Source organism: Oncorhynchus clarkii, chromosome 10 (genome assembly GCF_045791955.1).
Source record: "Oncorhynchus clarkii lewisi isolate Uvic-CL-2024 chromosome 10, UVic_Ocla_1.0, whole genome shotgun sequence".
NCBI lineage: Eukaryota > Metazoa > Chordata > Actinopteri > Salmoniformes > Salmonidae > Oncorhynchus > Oncorhynchus clarkii.
The window spans coordinates 61,790,727-61,814,463 of NC_092156.1; the positions used below are offsets into that span (position 1 = coordinate 61,790,727).

The 23,737-nt window shown below is 42.1% G+C and overlaps 1 protein-coding gene across 1 annotated transcript; it reads right to left on the reverse strand.

The window, feature by feature from the left end:
• Window positions 1-1,832: 1,832 nt before the first annotated feature.
• Window positions 1,833-23,737, reverse strand: LOC139418941 (uncharacterized). Its single transcript, XM_071168731.1, has 6 exons — window positions 23,219-23,737; window positions 20,828-20,958; window positions 20,473-20,631; window positions 14,341-14,505; window positions 5,035-5,146; window positions 1,833-4,819 (listed from the first exon to the last, which is right to left on the reverse strand). Exons 1-6 carry the CDS (start codon window positions 23,499-23,501, stop codon window positions 3,858-3,860), a joined length of 1,812 nt encoding a protein of 603 aa, XP_071024832.1. The 5' UTR covers window positions 23,502-23,737; the 3' UTR covers window positions 1,833-3,857.

Sequence of the window (23,737 nt, forward strand, 5' to 3'; positions counted from 1 at the left end):
GAGTTTGCCAAAAGGCATCTAAAAGACTCTGACCATGAGAAACAACATCCTCTGGTCTGATAAAACCAAGATTGAACACTTTGGCCTGAATGCCAAGCGTCACGTCTTGATGAAACCTGGCACCATCCCTACAGTTTTTCAGCAGCAAGGACTGTGAGACTAGTCAGGGTCGAGGGAAAGATGAGCAGAGCAAAGTACAGAAAGATTCTTGATGAAAACCTGCTCCAGAGCGCTCAGAACCCCAGACTGGGGTGAAGGTTCACCTTCCAACAGGACAATGACTCTAAGCATACAGCCCAGCCAGAGCCCGGACTTCAACCCCATCGAACATCGCTGGAGACCTTAAAATAGCTGTGCAACGACGCCCACAATTCAACCTGACAGAGCTTGAGAGGATCTGCAGAGAAGAATGTGAGAAACTCCCCAAAATCAGGTGTGCCAAGCTTGTAGCTTCATACCCAAAAAGACTTGAGGCTGTAATCGCTGCCAAAGGTGGTTCAATAAAGTACTGAGTATAGGGTCTGAATACTTTTCCGAATGCACTGTTTTCATATAGTGTTAGACTTCAAGGACAGTGTTTCAGCTATGCCAGCACACCAAACAACATCTGTATTATGTAAGAAGGTTAGCATACCCAGATGCTCAACTCTTAGTAATAAAAACTCTTAGCCCTGGACACTTCACATGATAACTATAATATTTCATTTAAATAATTGCTACGATTTCTTCCCATTGTGGGCACACCTATGTCTAATGAGGTAACTCAGGAAGGAGAAGCTCTTGGAACATAGTTTGCATTTGAAGGGCCTCTCCTTGGTGTGAACAGTCTGGTGCTGCTTCACATACCTTGCCTCAGCAAAGCTCTTCCCACATGTGGGGCAGGCATACGGCTTGTCAGCGTCTGTCCTATTGCTTGGCCTCTTAATTTTTGACCCTATGACACCAGAGGAGGTAGAAGCAGGAGCCACCACCTGTTAGTCTTTGAGCTCCCTCCTTGACCTCTAGACATTGTTTGGGTGTTGTTGGGATTGTGTGCTGTGTTATAGGCTAGGAACCTCTTGTGGTGACCACCCATCCTGACTGTCTGTCTGTATTGATGAGCTAATCCTGAGGTAACTGAGGAAGGCTAGACCCAGGACCAGGCCTTCTATGAACCCAGTCACTAGGCATGAGATGAGACTGAAGGAAAATAAAGACTTCTTGGTAGACTACCACCAGGGGGGTCTCCCACCACTCTCTATGAAGGCTGAAGCTTCATCCCTGCACTGAGACTGTGAGGAGAAAGATCTGGGCTGCAGACTGGATCCCTGACTGGAGCCTCTGTCTCTCTGATGACCACCAGGACTGAGGTTGTTCAGTCCACCTGTCCACTGGTTGTGTTCTGTGTAGTGGTGGAATCTCTGTTCCTCGTGGGTCGGTCCTGGTTCCGACTCGGGAAGGAAGATCGATGGCTCCTGACCCAGGGTGCTGTTGTCCGGGTTTGTGACCAGCCGTTTCAGAGGTCCACTCTCTCCTGCCAGCAACACCAGATACCAGCAGGTCCTCATGGACTACAGACTAAACACAAAGTATACAAAAGAGCATATAAAAAGGTTCATATAAGAAACTCTGCTGTAGACACAGAAACATGACATATTATAACATGTTAAACCACAGCCAAGCCTTTCTCTAACACTGTGATTCAAGTACCTAACAATATGGAGCCATTGGAGTTAATTATTTAAAACATTTACATATGTGTTAATTCGAGAATGAAGTATAATGTTTTGGTTCGACTGAAATAAAGGAAACTCAGTACCTGGAATAATACAAAAATAACCAAGTCAGTCAGCAGAGTCAACTTTGTATTTTATTTCAACAAAATGGTAATACTCACAATGTAAAGTACAGTACTTTTTATTGCACAAAACAATAAGTAGTGCTGTGGTGGTCATGACACTTTGTCAGCTGGTTGTCATGCAAAAGCCTGCTGGTCTCATGGTAATTGACCAGTAATTAACATAAACACGTTGAGCATCTCCAGCCCTCCATGCATACAAGCTGCTGATGAACTTTGGAACATCTACATTTAAAAACACAGAGTAAATCAGTTGAATATACACCATCACAACAAAGCCATGGTTTATTTTAGGCAAGTCTAAAGAAACATGTCAAAAATAAATATCATTTTATGGCTATGCGCCATGCTGTAGGCTTGTTCATTTAGCAGACAAGATATGCTTAAATCCCATGCCATTATTTTATATTATATGATTTTATAGTAAGACGATTATAATTGAACTTAAAATAGAAATTCAATTTTTCCCATTCCGGAGTGCGCATATGAAGTGTCTATGTTGAGCATAAAAGTCATCATTTGAAACAGGTTCTATATGCCAGATTTTCTGTAATTTGGCAACTTTAGTTGTGAATGATACAAACCTTAGAATGCTTTAGAAATCAAAAGGTATGGGCTGCATGATGCGACGATAGGCTATTGACAATTTTGAGAAAGTCACAAAAAAAAGCTTGTGCTCTGTTCCTTGCCTCAGGCTGCACATGCTGTTCACTCCAGCTCTCATCAAGTGATCATTATTTCACCAGACTATTCTCAATGTAATCCTAACTAATATGTCAAATGAGTTTCGATTTAGAATGTCCCATTATCACATTTGCAGAAACAGAGGCAAGAGAAAAAGATGCATATCATCCGTGTCGAATAGCGAATGGAGGTCACTTTCCCGCAGCTTGGTCCCATTTCGGGGAAACTACTTCATGTGATAGATATTCTGCCCAAACTCTGCATGCCATGGGCACTCCAATCCTGTTCCTGCAGCTACCCAGTGCTTAATATGGAAAAACAAGTGAAATCTGTAAGGGAACATCGATAGTAACATGTTTTCACAACGAAACTGTCTGCTGTATTTCATTAAACTGTTGACAGCCCCTCTGACTGTGCGCTGAAGAATGGCATTAAGGAAAGCGGGGAGGAGATGGAAAGGCATGGTGGTGAGATATTCTGTGGCTAAAGGTAACATATCAGACTATTAATTATGAAAAATATAACATGTGCCCTATTACTAGGCTATACAAAATCCCCCAAAAATCCACTATAATGTAGACTCTGAATTTGTTTTATTTAGGCTAGGGCAAGTTTGTACCAAAGGTATCTTTTTTCCACTCAGATTCAACCTGTTGTTGAACTCATTTATTCAAATTGATCAATCAATCAGAGTGAGGTGAGTTTAAAAGCACATACTGTTTTGATGATGTGTTTAATGTGATTTTCGATTACATTTGCATTGATGTCAGAGTGGCTAGAAGGACAATAGAGCCCTGAGTACCAGGCCATTAGCGACCTGATGATCGTTACAGAGTTGGGTACTACGAACATATCTCCAGAGTGCTTAAAAGGAGATTACCATGACTGGTCACATTAGAATTTTATTGCGGTCATGACGCATGAATGCTGGATTACCGCAACAGCCCTAGTGACATGGAGAATAACTTTTATCACTATGGTAACAGTTGACCTGTTACCAAATCTGGTACCCTTCTCTTTGATAAAATGAAGTTGAGAATACTTTGGAAATGGTTCAACATTACATTACACACAGCTTCATTGCTTTATGCCAAGTAAACATGAATTAAGGCACTATCATTTCCTCATTATAAAACACTAGCATCAAACACCATGATAAGGTTGTCACTCTTCATCAGTGAAGCATTTTTACAGACACTATCACACCAACCATCACCATATCATCTCCTCTGCCTTATCATACTCATTCTTCCCTCATGTCACCTCATCCAGCTCCCTACTACATCCAAAACCAACATAATTAACTACAAACAAACTAATACTACATTATATGTCACTATACATGGCCTGTGTGCATTTTCTGCTGGTGTAACCTGAGGTAGCTCCTCTCTGAGAATCTCTTCTCGCAGTGCGTACAGGCGAACGGCCTCTCCCCCGTGTGGACCTTCAGGTGCCTTTTCAGGCTGGACGTGTGGGAGAAACTGACCCGGCACAGGTGGCAGCCAAATGGTTTCTCCCCTGTGTGGACCCTCTGGTGCCTCTTCAGGCTGGATGAGTGTGAGAAGCTGACCCTGCACAGGTTGCAGCTGAACGGTTTCTCCCCTGTGTGCATCCTCTGGTGGATCTCCACCTGTTGGGGGAAACTGAACACTTTCCCACAGAATGAACACGGGAATCGCTTCTCTTTGGCGCCACCACCTTTACTTATTCCATCTCTACTATTGTCATTTGTCAATGGGCTTGTGTAGCCATTTAGTGTTGAGGCACTGGCATTGTCTGAGGTCTGGTTTAACATTAGGGGAGTGTGAGGAGGATGAAGGCCAGGGAGTGTCTGTGTTGTCACAGGGTCCATGTTCCAGTTGATAGATCCTATAGAAGGCAGGTTGAAGGCAGCACCTGTTAGGGGGTTAACCTGAGGCACCATCAGTCTCTCTGAATCACAACTATAGGAGCAGGACGGAGTATCGCTAGCAGAGTCTGTGGCTGTTTTCTCCTGTCGCATACAGACACCACCTCGTCCTCGCAGACCAAATCTACGTCTTGCCCTGGTCCCAGCCAGTCTGTTGTCATGGAAATTAAGTTTGACTGTTGTTTTGTGTTCGACAGTCTGTTTTGGGTTGTGGTTAACAGTGTTGTTCCCCAGCTCGGCATTAGGGACTCTGTCCCATCCACTGACCCCCACTATGTCTCCTCTGGCCCTAGCCAGCTCGGTGATGTTGTCCCCTCGGCCCTTGGCTGCGCCGGTCTGGGAATCCAAGATGGCCGCCCAGTCTCCTCTTTTAATCTCCAGCCAACCACCTGAAGGAAGAGGTTACAAAATATACTTTTTTTTTTTAAACATGGCAGAGAACTCCACATATGGAGTTTTTTTTGTGTCAATTACTTGGTCAAATTCATGCATTGTGTGTTTTGTTGTATTGATTTAATCTTCTGAAAAAATGTATAGCCAGGCACATTACTATTCCCATTGAAGATATATTACTGTATGTAGGCTATATGTATTTCTTTCTTACCTTGCTCCCCCATCTTTTGTCCACTTAACAGGTCAATGCTCTCTGGTACGTCTTCTATGGTCTCCTCTTTGACCAGCAGCAGATCAGGCTTCCCTTCCTCCATGTCTACTGACTGTAAGAGATACAGAGTGAGAGGATGTGGGATCAAGAAATCTCATATGAGCACCCTGCTATGGAGCATCTTCTGGTTGGGCAATGAGAGTTTGCTATGAGCACTATACAAACATGTTAGGTGATTTGATACTATGCAAACATGTTAGTTGACTTTAATACTTGATAGTCTTTAATGGTTTAATAAATCAAAACATGGTCCCACACTTCAGACAAAATTAATCAAGACCACGGCCCGCATCCACAAAGTGTCTCAGAGTAAAAGTTATCCTACTCTTATGGGTAAAAATAAAAGCTATGCTTGAAGAATCTTTAGTCATAAGAGTCTTACCTAGTCTACAGATATTTAGGAGAACTCATGAGCTGTTCTAACTAGTTGAGTTACCAGCAAGTGTCTAGATAATAGAAAAGGGCAGCGAGTCAGTGGTTCCTGGACCATAGGCAATTATTTTGGAGTTGTTGAAAGAATGTGTTGATATTTCTATATGATCAATCCATAATTAATCTAGACCTACCTGCAACAGTATCTCTTGCGCTTTTGACAATCATTTCACATGGTATGCCTAAATTGTTTTAACCACTAGGCTAATAAATAATCCCAATTTTCTTTTGATTATGTCAATAACCTACATTGTTATTTCACGTTGTCCCTTTGGGGCGCAACATCATCTTGATAGACATTCAGTCGACCTTTAAAAAAATAAGACTTAAATTGGGTATGCCTTTAGGTTTGGAAATTGAAAGCATCTAGATAATGTTGCACAACATGTTTGAAAGGTCTATAATTTTCACATGATAAGGCCTACATTAACTTTGATTATGTTTGACGAAAATGATAGACTATTCAAACGTTTTATGCAACATTATCGGCAAGTGAGTTGATGCCTACTGTGCCAAAGCGATTTAGAGTTGTTAAACGGTAGTGACGAGTGTGTTGTTATAACGGTAATAGCCTATTAACATAATTCCTCTTTTAACAACCATCAGAATTGGTTAAAAAAAGGTTATGCATGCCAAAATATTAGGCAAGAATTAAGTTTAGGCAAAGTAATTGTATTCGGTGAAAATTATATTAAACATTTTACCATTGCAACATTTGATGGGTGTCTGAAGCATTCTATAGTCCAAAACTGGTAATGCCTCATCGCGATGAGTTATTCCCCATAATTCTAATTCTTATGACCAAAAAGACCTTCTGGATATCAGAACGGCGATCACTAACCTCGATTTGGATGAATATTTCTACTTCACCGAGTCAGAGGAGCAGGACATACTGCTCACCCCGGACCAGGCCCTAATCCCAGAGACTCGGAAAATAAATAGACTGTGCAAGAGTGGCCAACATGCAGGCACCCTAACAAACTACGTCGGCGAGTACATAAACCACCTCTACCCTCCATTCTATTGGTGAACGTACAATCACTGGAAAACAAACTGGGCGAGCTCCGTTCGAGACTACCCTATCAACGGCACCTGAAGAACTGTAATAACCCATGGTTCTCGGAGTCTTGGCTGAACAAGACCATGGATAATATACATCTGGCTGGTTTTTCCATGCAGCAGTAGGACAGAACGGCAGCATCCGGTAAGCTCAAGGGGGAGGTGTATGTCTCTTTGTTAACAACAGCTGATGCTATCTCTAAAATTAAGGTCTCGAGGTTCTGCTTGCTTAAATTAGAATTTCTCATGGTAAGCTGTAGACCATACTATTTACCAAGAGAGTTTTCATCTATATTTTTTGTAGCTGTCTATTTACCACAACAAACAGATGGGACTAAGACCCCACTTAACGAGCTGTATAGGGCCATAAGCAAACAAGAAAATTCACAAGGCCGCAGGGCCAGATGGATTACCAGACCTCTCCCTGACCCAGTCTGTAATACCTACATGTTTAAAGCAGACCACCATAGTCCCTGTGCCCAAGAACACAGAGGTAACCAGTCTAAATGACTATCGCCTCGTAACACTCGCATATGTAGCAATGAAATGCTTTGAAAACATCACACCAGACACCCTGGACTAACTCCAATTCGCATACAGACCCAACAGATCCACAGATGAAGCTATCTCTTTCACTCCACACTGCCCTCTCCCACCTGGACAAGAGGTGAGAATGCTGTTCAAATCAAATCAAATGTATTTATATAGCCCTTCGTACATCAGCTGATATCTCAAAGTGCTGTACAGAAACCCAGCCTAAAACCCCAAACAGCAAGCAATGCAGGTGTAGAAGCACGGTGGCTAGGAAAAACTCCCTAGAAAGGCCAAAACCTAGGAAGAAACCTAGAGAGGAACCAGGCTATGTGGGGTGGCCAGTCCTCTTCTGGCTGTGCCGGGTGGAGATTATTACAGAGCATGGCCAAGATGTTCAAATGTTCATAAATGACCAGCATGGTCAAATAATAATCATAGGCAGAACAGTTGAAACTGGAGCAGCAGCACGGCCAGGTGGACTGGGGACAGCAAGGAGTCATCATGTCAGGTAGTCCTGAGGCATGGTCCTAGGGCTCAGGTCCTCCGAGAGAAAGAGAGAATTAGAGAGAGCATACATAAATTCACACATTGACTACAGCTCAGCATTCAACCCCATATTGCCCTCAACTCATCACTAAGCTAAGTCCCCTCCTGTACTCCCTGTTCACCTGCGACTGCATGGACATGCATGACTCCAACACCATTAAGTTTGCTGACGACACGACGGTGGTAGGCCTGATCACTGACGACGATGAGACAGCCTATAGTAAGAAGGTCAGAGAACTGGCAGTGTGAAGCCAGGACAACAACCTCTCCCTCAACGTCAGCAAGGCAAAGGAGCTGATCATGGACTACAGGAAATGGAGGGCCGAACATGGCTGCATTTACATCGACTGGACTGTAGTGGAGTGGATCGAGTGCTACAAGTTCCTTGGTGTCCACATCACTAAGAACCTATCATGGTCCACACACACACCAACACAGTCATGAAGAGGGACGACAATGCCTCTTCCCCCTCAGGAGGCTGAAACGATTTGGCATGGGCCCTCGGATTCTCCAAAAGTTCTACAGCTGCATCCTTGACAGCATCTTGACTGGCTTCATCACCGCTTGGTATGGCAACTGCTTGACATCCAACCGCAAAGCGCTATAGAGGGTAATGCATACAGCCCAGTACCTCACTGGGGCCAAGCTCCCTGCCATCCAGGACCTTTATACCAGGCGGTGTCAAAGGAAGACCCTAAACATTGTCAAAGACCCCAGCCACCCAAGTCATAGACTGTTCTGTCTGCTACCGCAGGGCAAGTAGTGCCGATGCACCAAGTCTGGAATAGGGCTGTTGCAGTGACCTTACCGCCACACCGGCGGTCACGAGTCATGAAGGCAGTCAAATTCCACATGACCGTTTAGTTACAGTAATTAGGCTTCTCCAAGCTCTGGTGTTGCTGATCGTCATTAGTAGCCTACTAAACTTGCTAACTGCCTGGTACTCAGCACTATATTGTCCCTTTAATCACTCTGACATCAAATGTAATCAAAAATCTAATCAAACACTTCATGAGACCCATAAGCTCATGTTGCACAACATTTCAATAAGCTATGCAATTCTGCGAGAAAACAGAGTGATGGCCTTTTAAAAAGAGGAGGAGCCCATCAGCTTTCTATAGGCTAGGCCTACTATATTTATTTCTTAACTTTCCTAAAATTAGGCACATTGCTTATATTTACAACAGGAGTATAGCCTACCTGTCTGGCATGAAAATAAACCACGGGGAAAACGTCCTCCATTCGGTATTTAAGTGCATAGATGACATGTATTTTTTCCGCTGCCCCTGTTTTGATACAGGTGCATGATAATGGTCCATTCTAAATCAAAACAAATTTCACACATTTTATTTAGTATATGTAAAGAAATATTATATCAAGAATAGACTGATGGGTGACAATATTAGCCTATCACTTGTGAATGATATACAGTTGAAGACGGAAGTTTACATACACTTAGGTTGGAGTCATTAAAACTCATTTTTCAACCACTCCACAAATTTCTTGTTAACAAACTATAGTCTAGGCAAGTCGGTTAGGACATCTACTTTGTGCATGACACAAGTCATTTTCCCAACAATTGTTTACAGACAGATTATTTCACTTATAATTCACTGTATCACAAGTCCAGTGCGTCTGAAGTTTACATACAGTAAGTTGACTGTGTCTTTAAACAGCTTGGAAAATTCCAGAAAATGATGTCATGGCTTTAGAAGCTTCTGATAAGCTAATTGACATACTTTGAGTCAATTGGAGGTGTACCTGTGGATGTATTTCAAGGCCTACCTTCAAACTCAGTGCCTCTTTGCTTGACATCATGGGAAAATCAAAAGAAATCAGACAAGACCTCAGAAAAAGAATTGTAGACCTTCACAAGTCTGGTTCATCCTTGGAAACAATTTCCAAATGTCTGAAGGTACCACGTTCATCTGTACAAACAATAGTACGCAAGTATAAACACCATGGGACCACGCAGCCGTCATACCACTCAGGAAGGAGACGCGTTCTGTCTCCTAGAGATGAACGTACTTTGGTGTGAAAGGTGCAAATCAATCCCAGAACAACAGCAAAGGACCTTGTGAAGATGCTGGAGGAAACGGGTACAAAAGTATCTATATCCACAGTAAAAATTAGTCCAATATCGACATAACCTGAAAGGTCGCTCAGCAAGGAAGAAGCCACTGCTCCAAAACCGCCATTAAAAAAAGCCAGACTACGGTTTGCAACTGCACATGGGGACAAAGATTGTACTTTTTGGAGAATTGTCCTCTGGTCTGATGAAACGAAAATAGAACTGTTTGGCCATAATGACCATCGTTATGTTTGGAGGAAAAAGGGGGAGGCTTGCAAGCCGAAGAACACCATCCCAACCTTGAAGCACGGGGGTGGCAGCATCATGTTGTGGGGTGCTTTTCTGCAGGAGGGACTGGTGCACTTCACAAAATAGATGGCAACGTGAGGTAGGAAAATGATGTGGATATATTGAAGCAACATCTCAATACATCAGTCAGGAAGTTAAGCTTGGTTGCAAATGGGTCTTCCAAATGGACAATGACCCCAAGCATACTTCCAAAGTTTTGGCAAAATGGCTTAAGGACAACAAAGTCAAGGTATTGGAGTGGCCATCAAGGCCCTGACCTCAATCCCATAGAAAATTTGTGGGCAGAACTGAAAAGGCGTGTGTGAGCAAGGAGGCCTACAAACTTGACTCAGTCACACCAGCTCTGTCAGGAGGAAAGGGGCCAAAATTCACCCATTGTGGGAAGCTTGTGGAAGGCTAACCAAAACGTTTGACCCAAGTTAAACAATTTAAAGGCAATGCTACCAAATATTAATTGAGTGTATATAAACTTCTGACCCACTGGGAAAGTGATGAAAGAAATAAAAGCTGAAATACATCATTCTCTCTACTATTATTCTGACATTTCACATTCTTAAAATAAAGTGGGGATTCTAACTGACCTAAGACATGCACTTTTTACTCGGATTAAATGTCAGGAATTGTGAAAAACTGAGTTTAAAATGTATTTGGCCAAGGTGTATGTTAACTTCCGACTTCAACTTTATGATCACTTGTGAATGATGCTCAGCAAAAGGAACAATGCCTTTCTTTGCGACTTTTTCGAATCATAGTCGCACACCTCATGTAGCCTAGCCCATAGGCCTATATGTTTTGATAACGTTTGTATCACAACTAAAGTGGCCAAATAATTTCTTAAAATTAAGCACATGAATCCGCTTTACAGGGGGGTGTAGAGCCTAACTGCCATACATAAGCAACGCGTGAGTGTCAAGATACATTTGACCATAAAAATACACCTTTACAATAAAAGCATTAAGGCCTCCCAAGTGGCAACTCTGGGTTCGAGTCCAGGCTCTGCAGCCGGCCGTGACCGGGAGGCCCATTGGGCGGCGCACAATTGGCCCAGCGTCGTCTGGGTTAGGGGAGGGTTCGGCTGACAGTGATGTCCTTGTCCCATCGCTCACTAGCGACTCCTGTGGTGGGCCGGGCGCAGTGTACGGTGTTTCCTCCGACACATTGGTGTGGCAGGCTTCCGGGTTAAGTGGGCATTGTGTCAAGAAGCAGTGTGGCTTGGTTGGGTTGTGTTTCGGAGGACGCACGGTTCTCGACCTTCGCCTCTCCTGAGTCTGTACGGGAGTTGCAGCGATGAGACAAGACTATAACTACCAATTGGATACCACGAAAATGGGGTAAAAAAATAAATAACAAAATATATAAAATAAAAAGCATTACATGCATAATTGCATTTGTGATCACTTTTGATAATGGTGTTTTCCCGCTAATGGAACATTTGCGCTTATAGCCTAGTGCCGTGTGCGCATTGCTGCGCTTATAATTTGAAGAAATAGCATAATAGTGTATCAACATTTTTAAGCAAAACGTTCTGATCTGTTGTATCAGCCACATTTTTGATGCTAGTGGTTGTATTAATTTGGGATCTATCGCATCCCACAACTGTTCCAGACTATGTTTGGAATATTTATTTCTCGCAGAGAATATAATTGACCAACTTTTGTACTATGGGGGATAGTAGATTGACATAGGCTAGAGCTTTTGCTGTACGTTAGGCCCACTCATCTTGTTAGCTGGCGAAAAGTAAATGTGGACAGTTCTTCCAATATCTTCAATATGCACTTCGGAATTGGATAAGGACATGCGAAGTTGCGTCCCCGATGTGTCTGTCCTCACTTGTAGCCTGTGAGAAAGACAAGATCAGGTGATGGAGAGCAGTGTGAGTGAGTCGGAGCAGGCAGCACTCTTATTCAAATTGTGAATAAGAGACTGATGAAGTGTGTACAGCTGCGCAAAAAAACAAAGCAGAGCACATGCCTTTCAAGCTACTTTTTTCACATCATCATTAGTCGCATCATACAGCCTTACAATGTATTACAAATAAAAAAATACAGCCCAACGTTTGTAGAACAACTAAAGATACATTAATAACTCTAAATTAAGCATATAAGTACCTACTTATTTGTTAACCGCTCAACACAGAATAGCCGCATGTGCGCACTTCCTCAAATTATTTGGAGAAAATATCCTTTCTATTTTATTCAGCTTTGTTCACTTGTATTCTTCATACTATAAAATAATGCCATGGAATTCTAAGCAAATCTTGCCTGCTAAATTAACTAGTGTAGCCCACAGTCTTTTGGCATATTGTTATGGGATTTTTTATGAATAATGACTAAATGATGGTTATAAACTGTGGTGAGACCCATGAGAAAATCCCTAACTTCTTCTTTAAGAGGCTCCTCTGTCCTCCACTCGTTACCTGTATTAATAGCACCTGTTTGAACTTGTTATCAGTATAAAAGACACCTGTCCACAACCTCAAACAGTCACACTCCAAACTCCACTATGGCCAAGACCAAAGAGCTGTCAAAGGACACCAGAAACAATTGTAGACCTGCACCAGGCTGGGAAGACTGAATCTGCAATAGGTAAGCAGCTTGGTTTGAAGAAATCAACTGTGGGAGCAATTATTAGGAAATGGAAGACATAAAAGACCACTGATAATCTCCCTCGATCTGGTTCTCCACGCAAGATCTCACCCCGTGGGGTTAAAATGATCACAAGAACGGTGAGCAAAAATCCCAGAACCACACGGGGGGACCTAGTGAATGACCTGCAGAGAGCTGGGACCAAAGTAACAAAGCCTACCATCAGTAACACACTACGCCGCCAGGGACTGAAATCCTGCAGTGCCAGACGTGTCCCCCTGCTTAAGCCAGTACATGTCCAGGCCCGTCTGAAGTTTGCTAGAGAGCATTTGGATGATCCAGAAGAAGATTGGGAGAATGTCATATGGTCAGATGAAACCAAAATATAACTTTTTGGTAAAAACTCAACTCGTCGTGTTTGGAGGACAAAGAATGCTGAGTTGCATCCAAAGAACACCATACCTACTGTGAAGCATGGGGGTGGAAACATCATGCTTTGGGGCTGTTTTTCTGCAAAAGAACCAGGACGACTGATCCGTGTAAAGGAAAGAATGAATGGGGCCATGTATCGTGAGACTTTGAGTGAAAACCTCCTTCCATCAGCAAGGGCATTGAAGATGAAACGTGGCTGGGTCTTTCAGCATGACAATGATCCCAAACACACCGCCCGGGCAACGAAGGAGTGGCTTCGTAAGAAGCATTTCAAGGTCCTGGAGTGGCCTAGCCAGTCTCCAGATCTCAACCCCATAGAAAATCTTTGGAGGGAGTTGAAAGTCCGTGTTGCCCAGCAACAGCCCCAAAACATCACTGCTCTAGAGGAGATCTGCATGGAGGAATGGGCCAAAATAAACTGTGTGAAAACCTTGTGAAGACTTACAAAAAACTTTTGACCTCTGTCATTGCCAACAAAGGGTATATAACAAAGTATTGAGATCAACTTTCGTTATTGACCAGATACTTATTTTCCACCATAATTTGCAAATAAATTCATTAAAATCCTACAATGTGATTTTCTGGATTTTTTTTCACATTTTCTCTGTTTCTCTGTCATAGTTGAAGTGTACCTATGATGAAAATTACAGGCCTCTCTCATCTTTTTAAGTGGGAGAACTTGCACAATTGGTGGCTGACTAAATACTTTTTTGCCCCACTGTATATGTACATATCTACCTCAATTATCCTAGTACTGGTACCCCGTGTAATCATTACTCATTCTGTATTTATTATTATTCTGTTATTACTTTTCTATTATTTCTCTATTTTATTTCTCACTGCATTGTTGGGAAGGGCCCATAACAATGTTAATGAGCGTCATCACTATCTTTCCATTACGGTACCTCAAATTGTCCTGATTACCAGCTGAGAAACTTTTAAGAGTTGATTTTACTCCTGGCTCAGAGTTGGTCTGAGCAGTGTTTTAACATCATCCTAAAAAACTATTCTGAGCTTAGAGGTTTTTTGTTGTTGTCTTAAAACAGGTTTTAATCTAATTCCTATGACCTTTTCTGAGACGCTTTGTGGCTACAGCCCCAGGGAAGTCTCAGAGTAGAAGCGCTGATCGAGGATCAGGTCCCCATCTGTCTATATTGTCTTATTCATTATGATCTAAAATGCAAAACTGATCCTAGTTCAGCACTCCTACTCTGAGAGGCTTTGTGGATACGAGCTCTGACATAATACCATTCTGACAGTAGTTTACAGTGGACTCACCTCAGTGAGACTGTATGTGGTCCTGTGCTGCTTAGTTGGTTCCTCTGTGGGTTCAGGAGGAGGTGTAGTCTGGTTGTCCTCCATGACCATGGTCCCCTCAGGGTTCCCCAGACCCTCCTCACACCCCTCCTCCTTCACCAGCAGCACCTCTGGACCCTCCTCCTCCTAGAAGAGACAGGTGATACAGATTACACAGACATACACTCCCTCAGTATACACACACAGACACTTTCAACATGGAGTGTTTACCCATCCCCACTACATGTACTGTAGTTACAGAATGACTTCATTGTTGTTAAACCCATCATGGTGGACATAAATATGACTTTGTAAGTCAAAAGTCATTATCAGACAAACCTGACTAAACTATTTTGACGTGTACAGTAGGTGTTTGTTAGTGTGTGGGTATGTGTAGGTATATTTAGTAAGCATATATTGGTTAAAAAGCACTGTCGGGTGTATGCAGAATAGGGTGTGATGTATACTAAAGAGAGTCTCAATGAATGTCTTAGAATGAAAGGTTTTCAATACACAATATATAAACCACACATACGTCTCAACTAAAAATCTGCATGAACTTGAGAAACTGCACTCATTTACACATAAAAAAATAAAGTAGTTGAATAGAAGTAATGATAAAGGCATTTGTGAACGTCATATAGTCTACACAGTACAAACACAATATGAACTTCTTGTAGAACAATCTGGCCTTAATGACCATATACTCTCTCCACCAAACACAGCCAGAAGAGGATTGGCCACCCCTCAGTCTTCTCTATGTTTCTTCCTAGGTTCCTGCCTTTCTAGGGAGTTTTTCCTAGACACCGTGCTTCTAGATCTGCATTGTTTACTGTTTGGGGCTTTAGGCTGGGTGTCTGTATAGCACTTTGTGACAACTGCTGATGTAAAAAGGGCTTTATAAATACATTTGATTTTTATTTGATGTAACAGACTTTTTAGTGTTAATAGATTTTTATTTATTTTTATTTAACTAGGCAAGTCAGTTAAGAACAAATTCTTATTTACAATCATGGCCTAACCCGGACAACGCTGGGCCAATTGTGCGCCGCCCTATGGGACTCCCAATCACGGCTGGTTGTGATACCGCCTGGAATCGAACCAGGGTCTGTCGTGACGCCTCTAGCACTGAGATGCAGTGCCATAGACCGCTGTGCCTTAGACCGCTGGCTTATATATCACAAAATGTCTGGACGCAATATTTTACTCAGGAATATTCAACATTGAAATCTGTTAACTCTCATTATTCCAAATGCATCTGTGGATCTTTTCTGTTGACAACAATAGATATTAACATATGTGTCCTTTAATGATTGGAATGGTTACCAATCACGTTACTTTTGGGACAATATCATATCAATATTTGACTCCAATTACCAATTTAAATAAAATAAATTTTATTTTAATTTTTTATTATTATAACTTTTTTGCTACTGTAGGTAGCGTTAGCTGGCGCTAGTCGGCTGTACCTGCGCAAAAACTCCCGATATTTTTCATCCTATAGCTTGTTCTCCATCTTGTTTTTAAATAGTGAGCCAACATGTTTTCAGCACTTTTATTTGCCTGATTCATCAAAGCTCGATTTCTCATGCTCTCTCTGCAGCAGACATATAGTGAGCAATACGTTTGGAACATCAAATCGGAATACATATTGAATTGTGAGAAGCGTGATAAATATTTTATAGGCACCTAAGTATTGTGATAATATCTTATGAGGCCCCTGGCAATTCCCAGCCCTACTTTCTATGTTATATAGTGGAATGTTTTTCTGCTGGTGTATCCTGAGGTAGCTCGTCACCCAGAACCTCTTCCACAGTGCGTACATGTGATGGACTTTAGCAAACTACAGTATCTTCTGTTGAGGGAGGAGCTGGTTTTCAGAGTGTATATTTATTACTTTTAACACATTTCCGTTACTTTTCTATTATCTCTCTATATTCTCTCTCTGCGTTGTTGGGAAGGGCTGTAAGTAAGCATTTCACCGTTAGTCCACACCTGTTGTTTACAAACCATGTGACCAAATAACATTTGATTGGATTCAGCAATATTGGTGACCAGGGCGGGATCATTTCGATACGCTTTGGCTAGTCACACATTGGCTAGCTTTCAATAAATTTGCTGGACACAAATGCTCTTAAAGAAGGTGTAATAGTGAAGCATGTGTTGGTGACAGTTCTACGGTCTCCATGAGAGGCCACAGGCTTTTGGCATAGATGGTAAAAGATCTCCGGACAAACATTGTATGTGTGTGATTGATAGGTTACACTATATTTAGATACTGAGACACATTTGCTATTTGTCTCCATAATCAATAAATGGCGGAACACTATTTGTGACGGTGTTCTTTGTTCGGGTGTACAATGCATTCGGAAAGTATTTGGACCTCTTGACCTTTTCTACATTTTCTTACATTACAGCCTTATTCTAAAATGGATCATTCTTTTTTCCCCTCATCAATCTACACACAACGCTCCACAATGACAAAGCAAAAACAGGTTTTTATAAATATTTACACATTTATACATTTTTTGTTATTTTATTTTTATTTTTTATATCACATTTACATAAGTAGTACTTTGTTGAAGCGCCTTTGGCAGCGATTACAGCCTTGAGTCTTCTTGGGTATGACGCTACAAGCTTGGCACACCTGTATTGGGAAGTTTCTCCCATTATTTTCTGCAGATCCTCTCAAGCCCTGTCAGGTTGGATGGGGAGTGTCGCTGCACAGCTATTTTCAGGTCTCTCCATAGATGTTCGATCGGGTTCAAATCCGGGCTCTGGATGGGCCACTCAATGACATTCAGAGACTTGTCCTGAAGCCACTCCTGTGTTGTCTTGGTTGTGTTCTTAGGGTCGTTGAACTGTTGGAAGGTGAACCTTCGCCCCAGTCTGAGGTCCTGAGCAGGTTTTCACCAAGGATCTTTCAGTACTTTGCTCCGTTCATCTTTCCCTCGACCCTGACTAGTCTCCCAGTCCCTGCCGCTGAAAAACATCCCCACAACATGATGCTGCCACCACCATGCTTCACCGTAGGGATGTTGCCAGGTTTCCTACAGATGTGACGCTTGGCATTCAGGCCAAAGAGTTCAATCTTGGTTTCATCAGACCAGATAATCTTGTTTCTTGGTCTGAGAGTCTTTAGGTGCCTTTAAGGCAAACTCCAAGCAGGCTGTCATGTGTCTTTTACTGAGGAGCGGCTTCCGTCTGGCCACTCTACCATAAAAGCCTGATTGGTGGAGTGCTGCAGAGATGGTTGTCCTTCTGGAAATTTCTGTTTTTTGCTCTGACATGCACTAACAACTGTGGGACCTTATATAGATGTGTGTGCCTTTCCAAATCATGTCCAATCAATTGAATTTAACACAGGTGGACGCCAATCAAGTTGTAGAAATAGCTCAAAGATGAGCAATTGAAACAGGATGCACCTGATCTCAATTTCGAGTCTCATAGCAAAGGGTCTGAATACTTATGTAAATAAGGTATTTCAGCTTTTTATGTTTTTAAATTAACAAATATGTTTTTGCTTTTTCATTATCGGGTATTGTTGGAGATTGATGAAGAAAAACATTAATTTAATATATTTTAAAATAAGGCTAACGTAACAAAATGAGGAAAAACTCAAGGGGTCTGAATACTTTCCGAAGGCACTCACTGTATATGCACGAAACGTACATTATGGAAAATTTGCCTCACATTCAGTCATAGTTAGTAGAATAATGAATGGATTGGCAAGATTTTGGCACTGTCCACTTTTAGAAGGTTAGTAGGAAAGTTAATCATTTAAACCACCTAAATATACTCACATTCACTGAAACTCATAAAAAAACTAAAACATATATTTCCCAACTCCTTTTTCTATAAGCCTAAAAGCTCTTTATCATTCTCCATACCAATGGATCAAACACTATGCATGCCCACCATGAGATTGGGCAGCTGCAATTTGAGAACTCATCTGGTTTAGAAATCAAACTCTGGTTATCTTATTGCAAAGCACATTGTACAACTGTTTTTAGAGGAGATGTAATGAAAGGTATGCTATATGTATTGGCTAATATGCATATGCAGCCGTCATTTTTATACCTCCATTCTAGCATTCATGACACACACATTTTTCTATCTTCATGCTTTTATTTAGGTTTCTATGCAAATTATACGATTGAATGTTCATTTAATCTTGCAGCTAGTTACTTGAAATGAGACAAAACATTATTTAAAAAATTGGATTCACTGTCAAAGAAAGCTAATGAAACACAAATTGACATTTACAGTAGCTGACTAGGCTAGTCAAACTAACATTTTGCTAGCTTTCAATAAATTGGCTAAACGGTCAACGAAGTTACCTCTTCATACGATCAAAACAATTGGTATTGCATACTGCATATTTCAAGTGCACTTAAACAGATATTTATCTTATTTCAGTCTTTGAGAGTTAGCTATAGCTGTTCCTCTTCATTAGACAGCAGTTTGCGTTTTCACAAGAGGCAGTGTTTGCGTCGTAGATAGAAGCAGGCCATTGGCTGCCTTCATCACAACGGGTATGTGATTAGTTCAAAGTTTATCAGTTTCGAGAATTTGCCCAACAAAATTATTGAATATACTTTTTATGAGAATTTAAAGTACCAACAAATGTAATAGTCATCATAAAAATGTTTTACTGTTGTTAGGTTCTAATTCTCAGAGTAAAACACTCAACGAACATTATGAAAGCTTAACCAAGTTTATTCTTCCCAGAGGATCAATACAGCTGCATTAGACAAAAACATTTTCACACAAGCACTGATATTTAAACGTTCCTCATAGGCTGAGTCTCCTCCTACACATCTGTACAAACATTGTTCTTTACTGCTAGGCAGAACACCAGTGATACGAGCCATAAACTTTATTTTTTTCCTTTAAGGTGACCTGAAATGAAGTCAACCCCCCCTCATCACTAATCCATGGCTCTCTTCCCTTAGCAATGCCTGCCACATGTAATCGCTTCTCTGCACTCAACACATTCCAAGCTTAATTGCACACACTATATACCTTCCTCCTATAACCATTAACTTCTGGTGTTGACACTCTAAACCTCAGCACTCCATCCGTGACATGAATAAGTACATTTTCATATTCTCAGAACCCAACACTGTCATATACAAAAATCAGCTCCTTCCTCGACGAGGATCAATAAACTTCACATTTTTCAGCCCTCCACCTAGTCTATCTCATGTGGACCTTCAGGTGCCTCTTCAGATGGTGCTGGTGGGAGAACCTCTTCTCACACTGGAGGCAGCTGTAGGGTTTCTCCCCTGTGTGGACTCTTTGGTGCCTCTTCAGGTCACAAGCCTGGGCGAAGCATTTGTGACACTGGGTACAACTGAAGGGTTTCTCCCCCGTGTGGACCCTCTGGTGGATTTCCACCTTCTGGGGGCAGCTGAAGCCTTTGTTACAGAACATGCAGAGGAACCGTTTTTCTTTACTATTGCCTGATGTGTTTCCCCCTCCCTGAGTTTGGGCTCTAGCCTTGTCATTTGAGTTCGATACCTGATCGAAAAGGATGTGGCAGTGAGAATCGGAAGGCCCAATCAACGTGGACACTGTGTCACGATCCCTGAGCGAATGTAAAGGGGAGTGGGTTGCGACATTTGGATTTGTCTCTGAGCTTTTCCTGTAATCTAAGAAACCTCTGCCCTGTGAGAGTCCGTATCCTAGGTGATTATCTGCATTCCATGTGGAAGGAACCTCACACTCCACTTTCACTTCATCTATGACCAAACCCTCCCCTTTCTTATCTAGGCACCCTTCAGAGTATACACTACTATTGAATCGGTTCCAGTCCCCTCTAGATAGATCAATCTCTAAACCCAAGGTCATATTGCCAGGGTCCATCTCTGAAGTGTAAGAACAAGATGGATCATCTAACGTGTTACCTGAGTCCCGATGGGACTGAACCGTCCTCAGGCTCGGGTTACCTTGAAGTAAATACTCTGAGCCGGGAGCAGAATCAAATCCTGTGTGAGAGACCAATCGACCTTGGTCTGATCTGTGGTCAGATCCTGTGTCTAGCCTTTGTGTTTCAGTTAAAGTCTCTGTGTCTGTCTCTGTCTTGAGAACGGCGTTCAGCGTTCCACTGACCTCCGTGATCCTGCGTCGGGTCCTGGGTTGTGCTGGGGCGGTGGTAGGGTCCTCCGTGGGTACAGGGGGCGCTCCAGCCTGGATGTCTCTGCTGTGACGTGTGTCCTCCTCTCCTTCAGACCTCTCCTGCTTGACCCCAGGACCTGCAGCCTCTGCAGACTGACAAAAGAAGAGAGGAGGTTATTACTGGTACATGAGTTGAATTGTATAACAATGCCGTAGGGAAGTTTTACAAGCTCTCATATGGCAGATGTACATGTAAACAAGTAAATAGCTGAGGGGAGCTTTTCTGAAATAAACCGGCCAAATTTAATTTACAATTTAATTGTAGATGTTTATGTAATACTACACTCACCTCTATCACGTTAACATGCTGGTTTGAGGTTCCACTCAGCTCATCAACAGTGATTGGTGGGTCATCTCGCCATGTATTGTATCCCGCTGGCTTCACAAAGCTCCTGTGACCTCCAGTGAGGTGTCCTTCACCTGAGAAAGTGAATGGGGGGGGGGGGGGGGGGGAAGATTGTTAAGTTAGCTTCTGTCAATGCTCAATGCTATATTGAACACTTGACAGTTTTGACACGGTCTAGAATTGGTAAGGATGTAAGGTAACACTTAGCATAACTGCTTGATATACTTTTTATTGATCAATGTATTATGTTCCATGCAACACATTGCCTTCATTGATTAAATAATAGTAAATGTAGTAAATTAAACTGGTTAGGATTTTATATTGTTTATTTGTTCAAGATAGCTAAGTAATCTGGGGAATTATTGCATACTATCCAAAAACTGACCAAGACCCAATTCCAGGGTACGGGGCGACAGGCACTGAGTTATATACAGTTGAAGTCGGAAGTTTACATACACTTAGGTTGGAGTCATTAAAAACTTGTTTTTCAACCACTCCACAAATTACTTGTTAACATACTATAGTTTTGGCAAGTCGGTTAGGACATCTACTTTGTGCATGACACAAGTATTTTTTCCAACAATTGTTTACAGATTATTTTACTGTATCACAATTCCAGTGGGTCAGAAGTTTACATACACTAAGTGGACTGTGCCTTTAAACAGCTTGGGAAATTCCAGAAAATTATGTCATGGGGTAGAAGCTTCTGATAGGCTAATTGACATCATTTGAGTCAATTGGAGGTGTACCTGTGGATGCATTTCAAGGCCTACCTTCAAACTCAGTGCCTTTTTGCTTGACATCATGGAAAAATCAAAGGAAAACAGCCAAGACCTAAGAAAAAAATGGTAGACCTCCACAAGACTGGTTCATCCTTGGGAGCAATTCCCAAACGCCTGAAGGTACCACATTCATCTGTACAAACAATAGTATGCAAGTATAAACACCATGGGACCATGCAGCCGTCATACCGCTCAGGAAGGAGACGCGTTCTGTCTCCTAGAGATTAAGTACTTTGGGGCAAAAAGTGCAAATCTATCCCAGAACAAAGGACCTTGTGAAGATGCTGGAGGAAACAGGTACAAAAGTATCTTTATCCACAGTAAAAAGAGTCCAATATCGACATCACCTGAAAGGCCGCTCAGCAAGGAAGAAGCCACTGCTCCAAAACTGCCATAAAAAAAACAGACTAGGGTTTGCAACTGCACATGGGGACAAAGATCGTACTTTTTGGAGAAATGTCCACTGGTCTGATGAAACAAAAATAGAACTGTTTGGCCATAATGAGCATTGTTATGTTTGGAGAAAAGAGGGGGAGGCTTGCAAGCCCGAAGAACACCTTCCCAACTGTGAAGCACAGGGGTGGCAGTATCATGTTGTGGGGGTGCTTTGCTGCAGAAGGGACTGGTGCACTTCACAAAATAGATGGCATCATGAGGTAGGAAAATTATGTGGATATATTGAAGGAACATCTCAAGACATCAGTCAGGAAGTTAAAGCTTGGTCGCAAATGGATCTTCCAAATGGACAATGATCCCAAGCATACTTCCAAAGTTGTGGCAAAAATGGCTTAAGGACAAAGTCAAGGTATTGGAGTGGCAATCACAAGGCCCTGGCCTCAATTCCATAGAAAATCTGTGGGCAGAACTGAAAAAGTGTGTGCGAGCAAGGAGGCCTACAAACTTGACTCAGTCACACCAGCTCTGTCAGGAGGAATGGGTCAAAATTCACCCAACTTATTGTGGGAAGCTTGTGGAAGTTTCCCCAAAACATTTGAACCAAGTTAAACAATTGAAAGGCAATGCTACCAAATACTAATTGAGTGTATGGTAACTTCTGACCCACTGGGAATGTGATGAAAGAAATACAAGCTGAAATAAATCACTCTCTACTATTATTCTGACACTTCACATTCTTAAAATAAAGTGGTGATCCTAACTGACCTAAAACAGGGGATTTTTACTAGGATTAAATGTCAGGAATTGTGAAAAACTGAGTTAAAATGTATTTGGCGAAGGTGTATGTAAAATTCCGACTTCAACTGTATGAATGGCGACAGGCACTGAGTTAAATATGAATGGCGACAGGAACTGAGTTAAATATGAATGGCGACAGGAACTGAGTTAAATATGAATGGCGACAGGAACTGAGTTATATATGAATAGTGACAGGCACTGAGTTAAATATGAATGGCGACAGGAACTGAGTTATGTATGAATAGTGACAGGCACTGAGTAGTATATGAATGGCGACAGGAACTGAGTTATATATGAATGGCGACAGGCACCGAGCAATATATGAATGGCGACAGGCCGCGCAGCCTGCGAGGTATACCTCTTGCCATTCCTCTGAATTGGTCGAGGATCTTGACACTACTGGGACGACTGGCGAGGACGCGCTCTCGCGGTGTCCTCTCTGCGCGCTCCCGTGACACCTTCAGTTCCAGAAGCTGTAGTTTCCTCCGCAATGCCCTGTTTTCTTTCTGGCTTTGAGTTATTTCCAAACGAAACACTGCATAGTCGTCGTCTACGAGCTTACAGATATCTGCCACGGCTGCATTCGCTAGCACCTCCATGATGGAGGCTATTTGAGTGTGAAAAACCATACAGTTAGCCATTGCTAGCAGCTAACTAGCGTTACCTAAAAAAACGTATTTTAACCAAGTCCCGCCTCCAACGCGAATTAAAGACTACATAGGGTAAGTATGTGATGCTGTGCAGTTAAATTAGTCATATTTTGAGTTGCATGTTGTCAATAAACGTCTTAATAGGAACAATAAAAACGCTAATGTGGAAATTCTTCTTGGTCACTGTTCACTTCCGTTTACACTGGAGAGAAAGGATGTTATTGGGT

What these genes read in the sequence shown, in the direction of transcription:
- LOC139418941 (XM_071168731.1), bottom strand. Translation starts at nt 23,501, where the DNA reads ATGGCTAACTGTATGGTTTTTCACACTCAAATAGCCTCCATCATGGAG. An exon ending in AGCATGTTAACGTGATAGAG is followed by an intron (nt 20,632 to 20,827) that starts GTGAGTGTAGTA and finishes TTCTTTTGTCAG; the next exon opens with TCTGCAGAGGCTGCAGGTCC. An exon ending in CCACATACAGTCTCACTGAG is followed by an intron (nt 5,147 to 14,340) that starts GTGAGTCCACTG and finishes TATCTCTTACAG; the next exon opens with TCAGTAGACATGGAGGAAGG.